Genomic DNA, 10,381 nt, shown 5'->3' on the forward strand with positions numbered 1-10,381 from the left:
ACGATGAGGAATGACCAAGGATTAATGGTCAATGACGAATGAACGATGAAGAATGAACAAGGATCAATGATCAATGAAGAATGAACGATTTAGAATGAACAAGGATCAATGATCAATGAAGAATGAACGATGAAGAATGAACAAGGATCAATGATCAATGATGAATGGACGATGAAGAATGAACAAGGATCAAAGATCAATATAGAATGAACGATGAAGAATGAACAAGGATCAATGATCAATGAAGAATGAACGATGAAGAATGAACAAGGATCAATGGTCAATGACGAATGAACGACGAAGAATGAACAAGGATCAATGCTCAATGAAGAATGAACGATGAAGAATGAACAAGGATCAATGATCAATGACGAATGAACGATGAAGAATGAACAAGGATCAATGATCAATGACGAATGGACGATAAAGAATGAACAAGGATCAATGATCAATATAGAATGAACGATGAAGAATGAACAAGGATCAATGATCAATGACGAATGAACGATGAAGAATGAACAAGGATCAATGATCAATGAAGAATGAAAGATGAAGAATGAACAAGGATTAATGCTCAATGACGAATGAACAAAGAAGAATGAACAAGGATCAATGATCAATGAAGAATGAACGATGAAGAATGAACAAGCATCAATGATCAATGACGAATGAACGATGAAGAATGAACAAGGATCAATGATCAATGAAGAATGAATGATGAAGAATGAACAAGGATCAATGATCAATGACGAATGAACGGTGAAGAATGAACAAGGATCAATGATAATTAAAGAATGAACAAGGATCAATGATCAATGAAGAATTAACGATGAAGAATGAACAAGGATTAATGATCAATAAAGAATGAACGATGAAGAATGAACAAGGATCAATGGTCAATGACGAATGAACGATGAAGAATGAACAAGGATCAATGATCAATGAAGAATGAACGATGAAGAATGAACAAGGATCAATGATCAATGAAGAATGAACGATGAAGAATGAACAAGGATCAATGATCAATGAAGAATGAATGATGAAGAATGAACAAGGATCAATGATCAATGAAGAATGAACGATGAAGAATGAACAAGGATGAATGATCAATGACGAATGAACGATGAATAATGAACAAGGATCAATGATCAATGTAGAATGAACGTTGAAGAATGAACAAGGTCAATGATCAATGAAGAATGAACGATGAAGAATGAACAAGGATCAATGATCAATGAAGAATGAACGATGAAGAATGAACAAGGATCAATGATCAATGACGAATGGACGATGAAGAATGAACAAGAATCAATGATCAATATAGAATGAACGATGAAGAATGACCAAGGATTAATGGTCAATGACGAATGAACGATAGAAAATGAACAAGGATCAATGATCAATGAAGAAGGAACGATTTAGAATGAACAAGGATCAATGATCAATGAAGAATGAACGATTTAGAATGAACAAGGATCAATGATCAATGAAGAATGAACGATGAAGAATGAACAAGCATCAATGATCAATGACGAATGAACGATGAAGAATGAACAAGGATCAATGATCAATGAAGAATGAATGATGAAGAATGAACAAGGATCAATGATCAATGACGAATGAAAGGTGAAGAATGAACAAGGATCAATGATAATTAAAGAATGAACAAGGATCAATGATCAATGAAGAATGAACGATGAAGAATGAACAAGGATTAATGATCAATAAAGAATGAACGATGAAGAATGAACAAGGATCAATGGTCAATGACGAATGAACGATGAAGAATGAACAAGGATCAATGATCAATGAAGAATGAACGATGAAGAATGAACAAGGATCAATGATCAATGAAGAATGAACGATGAAGAATGAACAAGGATCAATGATCAATGAAGAATGAATGATGAAGAATGAACAAGGATCAATGATCAATGAAGAATGAACGATGAAGAATGAACAAGGATGAATGATCAATGACGAATGAACGATGAATAATGAACAAGGATCAATGATCAATGAAGAATGAACGATGAAGAATGAACAAGGATCAATGATCAATGACGAATGGAGGATGAAGAATGAACAAGAATCAATGATCAATATAGAATGAACGATGAAGAATGAACAAGGATCAATGATCAATGAAGAATGAACGATGAAGAATGAACAAGCATCAATGATCAATGACGAATGAACGATGAATAATGAACAAGGATCAATGATCAATGAAGAATGAATGATGAAGAATGAACAGGGATCAATGATCAATGACGAATGAAAGGTGAAGAATGAACAAGGATCAATGATAATTAAAGAATGAACAAGGATCAATGATCAATGAAGAATGAACGATGAAGAATGAACAAGGATTAATGATCAATAAAGAATGAACGATGAAGAATGAACAAGGATCAATGGTCAATGACGAATGAACGATGAAGAATGAACAAGGATCAATGATCAATGGAGAATGAACGATGAAGAATGAACAAGGATCAATGATCAATGAAGAATGAACGATGAAGAATGAACAAGGATCAATGGTCAATGACGAATGAACGACGAAGAATGAACAAGGATCAATGCTCAATGAAGAATGAAAGATGAAGAATGATCAAGGATCAATGCTGATGCAAATGCATCAGGGAACAGTGACCATGACAATAGGGAACAGGAACAAGACAGTGTTCCCAACTTGCCTTCTACGCATAAAGGTCAAAGGATAAGCAATGATACTTCCCACACATCAAACATGGACCTAAGAATACGAAGAGAAACTGGGGAGGATCATTACACAACAGAAGACAGCACTATGGGAACAAGAGAGCCAATGGATAGCAGGAACAGTGTAACAGAACATTCTGACAAGCAGCAGACCTTGTGGACCCTCCTGAGCACAAACCAGAGACACCTGGACATTGAGAGAGACTGCAATGTCATCTCACTACATGGGCCTAGCCACACAGGGCCTAGGGTCTTACTAACAAACCACCAGGAAGCCTATAATACACGTTGAAGGAAGGCTGGCCAGCAGATCATGAAGATCAGAGAAATTTGTCTAAGTGTTGGCCCTTTTGTTTACATTTCTGTTTTGTTAGTTAATCCACGTGTATTTTAGCTTAGCATTTGTAACGGCTAGTTTTTAGATTCCAAACTCTATATATACGTAGGCCCTCATGTAATAAGGAGTTCATGTTTCAGTTTTGATCAATCAATAACAAGAGGTATTTTCAGAAGTTTTATGTTTTGAAGTTTTTGCAAACTTCCTCAAGTTGCGATTCAACTTGGCCGGAGAGAATAGCAAGTTACGTAGAAACTTGGATTCTCAAAGGGACCCTACAATCAAGGCTTCAATATCCTTGCATTGTAGTTATCATAGGTTAGTCATACAAATCAGACAAGGAGCATAAAGCACCCTCATCAGAAAATCAAGAAGTTCCTTCTTGGCCTGTTTGGAGTGCCTGGGCGTTTGTTTGGGAAGTATTTGGGGTTTCTAAAGGTGCCATTGATTAAGGTTGTTAGTCAACGAGAATCAGTGCATAACAAAGGCCATAACCACCCCTTTGTTTTGCATCAACTTGGTATCAGAGCCCAGTTACGAATTGGGAAAGAGTAGTACAAAGAAGCAGTCTGAGGAAAGAGGTTTCATATTGTTCTGGGAATTTTGAAGAAAAGGCGCTGGGCGATTTTTTAAATCGTCATTCAAGATCAATCGTCAGTGATTCTACAACATACAGGGAGTAATCTTTCCTATTTTAATTTCAATTTTCATTCATTTGAGAACATTGGTGCATACATTCTGACACAAGACACCCACTCATACAATCATTTGGTTTTCTTGCATTACGATTTTTGCATTCATTTTTGTTATGTGCATTGCTCGTTAATTAGCTGTCTCTGGTCGAATGGATATGACCATGGAGGAAAGATTGGGAGAAATAGAAGCAAGAATGCATAGGATGATGGAGAATAGTTTGCGTCAGTTTAGAGAAGAGATGACCGGTGTGATTACACAAAACCGAATTGATAGAACACCAAACCCTAATCCTCGACCATACGAAGATAGAACAATCAAATTGGATATACCTGAATTCGATGGAACTTCACATGATCCAGCCAAATACATAGAATGGGAGGAAAGAATGGAACAGTACTTTGAATTTAGGGAAACACCAATGGATCATCAGTATAAGTTGGCTAAGGTAAAATTGATTAAGTCAGCTGCTGTTTGGTTAGAGGGAACACAGAAACAAAGGCTTAGGGAAGGAAGGAGTAGGATCAACACTTGGGGAAAACTCAAGAAGAACATGAGAAGAAAATATATTCCATCTGCCTATAAACAACAACAATATGTTCAACTCAATTCCATGAAACAAGGGAGTAGGTCTGTACAAGAGTATGTGAATGAATGGGAAAGAACCTATGTTCTGTGTGACATCAATGAGCCTGAGGACATGAGAGTCAGTAGGTTCATTGCAGGATTAAGAGAGGACATAAGGGACCACTTAAGGATCACACCTGACCTCACGCTGAACACAGCAAGTTTACATGCCATTGATGTTGAGAGATTTGTTAACAGATTAACTGCCACACACAATAAGACCACCAGGACCTACAACCCTAGGAACACCAGTAGTTTCACCACACCTAGGAAGGAGGCACAGGGCACTGGACCTAAAAACAGTACAACAAAAACAGAGCCCCCCATAAATCCTAAGGATGTGATATGTTTTAAGTGCAATGGAAGAGGACATTACAAGAGGGATTGTCCTAATGCTAGAGCTTTTACCATGAGAGAGTGGATTGACATTAGGCAAAACACCAACCCCAAAAGAATGTTAGTTTCAAAGAATGGACAAGAAGAAGAAATAGACCCACCAAGCCTTAGTGATGAAGATGGTACTTTTTGGGTAGATGAGCAAGAAAAATGGCATACTTATGAAGGGGAGACTGAGGAAGAAGGAGGAGAGGATCTGGAGAAGATACCACCTGAAGAAGAGCATGTTAGCTTAATCATTAGAAGAAGTTTCCAAGCTACCCCCATGGACAAAAAGTCTGACCAAAGAGAGAATATTTTTCAGACCAAATGTAGGGTACAGGGGAAGGTTTGTGATTTAATCATTGATAGCGGGAGTGAATCTAATTGCATCAGTAAGCAGCTGGTAGATGAGTTAAATTTAGAAACCAAGCCTCACCCACATCCTTACTTAATGAAATGGTTAGACAACAAGTCAAGTGGGTCAGTGAGTAGACAGTGTTTAGTGAGCATGACCTTGGGAACATATGTGGATGATATTCTGTGTGATGTGTTAGAGATGGATGCCTGTCATCTGCTGCTGGGCAGACCATGGCAATATGATAAAAAGACCACACACAATGGTTATACCAACACCTATACCCTTAGGCATAATGGAAAGAAAAAAGAGCTGTTACCCCTGCCCCCACACAGAGCTGTTCCTCCTAAGATTACTAAAGTGCATGTCCATTTAATGAACAGAAGGGAGTGTGAAAAGGAAATCCAAGGTCAAGGAGAGATATACCTTCTGGTTACCAAGGAAGTCCATGAGCCTATACCTATACCACATGAATTGAGAAGCTTGTTGGATCAATATAAGGATGTTTTTCCTAATGAGTTACCCCCTGGTTTACCACCTGTGAGAGGCATTGAACACCAGATAGATTTGGTACCAGGAGCTAGTTTACCTAATAAGACTGCCTATAGGTCCAACCCTAAGGAAACTCAAGAACTACAAAGACAAGTGGAAGAATTAATGCAAAGGGGATATGTAAGAGAGAGCTTAAGCCCCTGTGCAGTACCCACTCTGTTAGTGCCAAAGAAGGATGGCACATGGAGAATGTGCATTGACAGCCGTAGTATGAACAACATAACCATTAAGTATAGGTTTCCTATACCAAGAATTGATGATATCTTGGATGAATTGGGTGGTTCACAGTGGTTCAGTAAGGTGGATCTAAGAAGTGGATATCACCAAATTAGGATGAAAGCAGGGGATGAATGGAAAACTGCATTCAAGACCAAGTATGGGCTATATGAATGGCTTGTGATGCCCTTTGGTTTGACTGGTGCCCCTAGCACATTCATGAGGCTTATGAATGAGATATTGAGACCATTTTTGGGAAAGTTTATAGTTGTCTATCTAGATGATATACTCATTTACAGTAGGGAAAAGGAAGAACACATGAGACACCTGCAACAATTATTTGAGGTCTTAAGAAAACAGAGACTGTATGCTAAACTAGAGAAATGTAACTTCCTGTTACCTGAGGTTAGTTTCTTGGGTTACATCATAGGGAAAACAGGAGTTAGAGTGGACCCTGAAAAGGTTAAAGCTATAAAAGAATGGCCTACACCCACTACTCTAACACAAGTAAGATCATTCCATGGGTTGGCATCCTTTTATAGAAGGTTTATAAAGGATTTTAGCTCTGTTTTGGCCCCTGTGACAGAGTGTACTAAGCAAGGAAAGTTTGAGTGGACACCTGCTGCACAGCAAGCATTTGAAACCCTTAAGGACATGATGTGTAAAGCCCCTATACTCAAGCTACCTGATTTTACCAAACCCTTTGAGCTAGAATGTGATGCAAGTGGAGTAGGGATTGGAGCAGTGCTGGTTCAGGAGGGTAGACCAGTAGCTTTTTTCAGTGAAAAGCTCAATGACAGTAGGTTAAATTACTCCACTTATGATAAAGAATTTTATGCTATCATAAGAGCTTTTGAACATTGGTCTCACTACCTTAGAATCCAACCTTTTGTGCTTCACACAGATCATGAGTCCTTAAAATACATAAACAGTCAGCACAAATTCAGCAGTAGACATGCAAGATGGGTAGAGTTTATGCAGACCTTTGACTTCTCAGCTAGGTATAAGGTGGGCAAGACAATTATCATTGCAGATGCCTTGAGTAGGAAACACTGCATGATAGGAATATTAGGATCTAAGATTTTAGGGTTTGAATTCATCAAAGACCAGTACCAGACCTGTCCTGATTTTGCAGATATATATAAGCTATGTCATGACACACCACAAGGGTTATTTAGCATACACCAAGGATACTTGTTTAAAGGGAACAAGCTATGCATACCTAAGCTACCTCTTAGAACCATTTTAGTAATAGAAGTGCATGAAGGAAGCATAGCAGGGCATTATGGGATTCAGAAAACCCTTGACATGTTAGCTAAACATTTCTTTTGGCCAAAGATGCTTGGCACAGTGGGTAAACACATATTAAAATGTGAGACTTGCCTTAAGGCTAAAGTCACTTTTCATAAGGGAGAGTACTTACCTTTACCTATAGCTCACAGACCATGGGAACACTTGAGCCTGGATTTCATGATGGCATTGCCTAAGACTAAGAGGGGAAAGGATGCTATCATGGTGGTAGTAGATAGATTCTCTAAAATGGCTCATTTCATAGCATGCACTAAGACTGATGATGCACATTACATAGCCAAACTGTTCTTTGCTGAAATCGTAAGATTGCATGGCATCCCCAGGACTCTTGTCTCTGACAGGGATAGCAAGTTCCTAAGTAACTTTTGGAAATCCTTGTGGAAGATGCTAGGCACTAAGCTTTTGTTTAGTACTGCTTACCATCCGCAAACAGATGGACAAACAGAAGTAACTAATAGAACTTTGGGCACTATACTCAGAACCTTGGTAAGCACAAACATAAGGGAATGGGACCTCAAGTTATGCCATGCTGAATTCGCATACAACAGAGCCCCTAGTCGTGCCACTAAGCATACCCCATTTGAATGTGTGTATGGTACCAACCCTCTACTTCCTATATCACTGATTGATTTACCAATGTGTGACAGCAAACAACTGGAAGCAGAAGAGCTAATCAAGCAAATGGAAGCAGTCCACAAGCAAGTTCATACCAATTTGGAGGAGACTAACAAGAAGTACAAGGTGCAAGCTGACAAGCATTTAAAAGCAAGGCAACAGATTAAGGACGGTGACCAAGTGTGGGTGTATCTCAGGAAGAAAAGGTTTCCACACCTCAGAAGAAATAAGCTACAACCAAGAGCCATAGGGCCATACTCAGTGCTGAGAAAAATTGGGAACAATGCCTTTGAGATCCAGTTACCCACAGAGTATAACATATCCCCTATTTTTAATATAGGAGATCTTACCCTACATCAACCAACTCAAGAATTAGGGACAATTCTTTCCCAAGAGGGAGGGGTTGATGCAAATGCATCAGGGAACAGTGACCATGACAATAGGGAACAGGAACAAGACAGTGTTCCCAACTTGCCTTCTAAGCATAAAGGTCAAAGGATAAGCAATGATACTTCCCACACATCAAACATGGACCTAAGAATACGAAGAGAAACTGGGGAGGATCATTACACAACAGAAGACAGCACTATGGGAACAAGAGAGCCAATGGATAGCAGGAACAGTGTAACAGAACATTCTGACAAGCAGCAGACCTTGTGGACCCTCCTGAGCACAAACCAGAGACACCTGGACATTGAGAGAGACTGCAATGTCATCTCACTACATGGGCCTAGCCACACAGGGCCTAGGGTCTTACTAACAAACCACCAGGAAGCCTATAATACACGTTGAAGGAAGGCTGGCCAGCAGATCATGAAGATCAGAGAAATTTGTCTAAGTGTTGGCCCTTTTGTTTACATTTCTGTTTTGTTAGTTAATCCACGTGTATTTTAGCTTAGCATTTGTAACGACTAGTTTTTAGATTCCAAACTCTATATATACGTAGGCCCTCATGTAATAAGGAGTTCATGTTTCAGTTTTGATCAATCAATAACAAGAGGTATTTTCAGAAGTTTTATGTTTTGAAGTTTTTGCAAACTTCCTCAAGTTGCGATTCAACTTGGCCGGAGAGAATAGCAAGTTACGTAGAAACTTGGATTCTCAAAGGGACCCTACAATCAAGGCTTCAATATCCTTGCATTGTAGTTATCATAGGTTAGTCATACAAATCAGACAAGGAGCATAAAGCACCCTCATCAGAAAATCAAGAAGTTCCTTCTTGGCCTGTTTGGAGTGCCTGGGCGTTTGTTTGGGAAGTATTTGGGGTTTCTAAAGGTGCCATTGATTAAGGTTGTTAGTCAACGAGAATCAGTGCATAACAAAGGCCATAACCACCCCTTTGTTTTGCATCAAATGCTCAATGAAGAATGAGCGATGAAGAATGAACAAGGATCAATGATCAATGACGAATGAACGATGAAGAATGAACAAGGATCAATGATCAATGAAGAATGAACGATGAAGAATGAACAAGGATCAATGATCAATGAAGAATGAACGATGAAGAATGAACAAGGATTAATGGTGAATAACGAATGAACGATGAAGAATGTACAAGGATCAATGATCAATGAAGAATGAACGATGAAGAATGAACAAGGATCAATGATCAATGAAGAATGAACGATGAAGAATGAACAAGGATTAATGGTGAATAACGAATGAACGATGAAGAATGAACAAGGAACAATGATCAATGAAGAATGAACGATGAAGAATGAACAAGGATCAATGATCAATGAAGAATGAACGATGAAGAATGAACAAGGATTAATGGTCAATCACGAATGAACGATGAAGAATGAACAAGGATCAATGATCAATGAAGAATGAACGATGAAAAATGAACAAGGATCAATGATCAATGACGAATGAACGATGAAGAATGAACAAGGATCAATGATCAATGAAGAATGAACGATGAAGAATGACCAAGGATTAATGGTCAATGACGAATGAACGATAGAAAATGAACAAGGATCAATGATCAATGAAGAATGAATGATGAAGAATGAACAAGGATCAATGATCAATGACGAATGAAAGGTGAAGAATGAACAAGGATCAATGATAATTAAAGAATGAACAAGGATCAATGATCAATGAAGAATGAACGATGAAGAATGAACAAGGATTAATGATCAATAAAGAATGAACGATGAAGAATGAACAAGGATCAATGGTCAATGACGAATGAACGATGAAGAATGAACAAGGATCAATGATCAATGAAGAATGAACGATGAAGAATGAACAAGGATCAATGATCAATGAAGAATGAACGATGAAGAATGAACAAGGATCAATGATCATTGAAGAATGAATGATGAAGAATGAACAAGGATCAATGATCAATGAAGAATGAACGATGAAGAATGAACAAGGATGAATGATCAATGACGAATGAACGATGAAGAATGAACAAGGATCAATGATCAATGAAGAATGAACGTTGAAGAATGAACAAGGTCAATGATCAATGAAGAATGAACGATGAAGAATGAACAAGGATCAATGATCAATGACGAATGGACGATGAAGAATGAACAAGGATCAATGATCAATATAGA

The 10,381-nt window shown here is 38.3% G+C and overlaps 1 protein-coding gene across 1 annotated transcript; it reads left to right on the forward strand.

The window, feature by feature from the left end:
* The first annotated feature begins 2,755 nt into the window (after window positions 1–2,755).
* Window positions 2,756–8,603, forward strand: LOC130799436 (uncharacterized). The gene is made up of 3 exons (XM_057662527.1): window positions 2,756–2,977; window positions 3,383–3,584; window positions 3,895–8,603. Exons 1-3 carry the CDS (start codon window positions 2,756–2,758, stop codon window positions 8,601–8,603), a joined length of 5,133 nt encoding a protein of 1,710 aa, XP_057518510.1.
* Window positions 8,604–10,381: the final 1,778 nt, after the last annotated feature.

Source organism: Amaranthus tricolor, chromosome 14 (assembly GCF_026212465.1).
Source record: "Amaranthus tricolor cultivar Red isolate AtriRed21 chromosome 14, ASM2621246v1, whole genome shotgun sequence".
NCBI lineage: Eukaryota > Viridiplantae > Streptophyta > Magnoliopsida > Caryophyllales > Amaranthaceae > Amaranthus > Amaranthus tricolor.

Coding starts and splice junctions, on each gene's coding strand:
- LOC130799436 (XM_057662527.1), top strand. CDS start 2,756: ATGGACCTAAGAATACGAAGAGAAACTGGGGAGGATCATTACACAACA. Junction 2,978..3,382: donor CTAGCCACACAGGGCCTAGG/GTCTTACTAACA, acceptor TAGTTATCATAG/GTTAGTCATACAAATCAGAC. Junction 3,585..3,894: donor CTTTGTTTTGCATCAACTTG/GTATCAGAGCCC, acceptor CTCGTTAATTAG/CTGTCTCTGGTCGAATGGAT.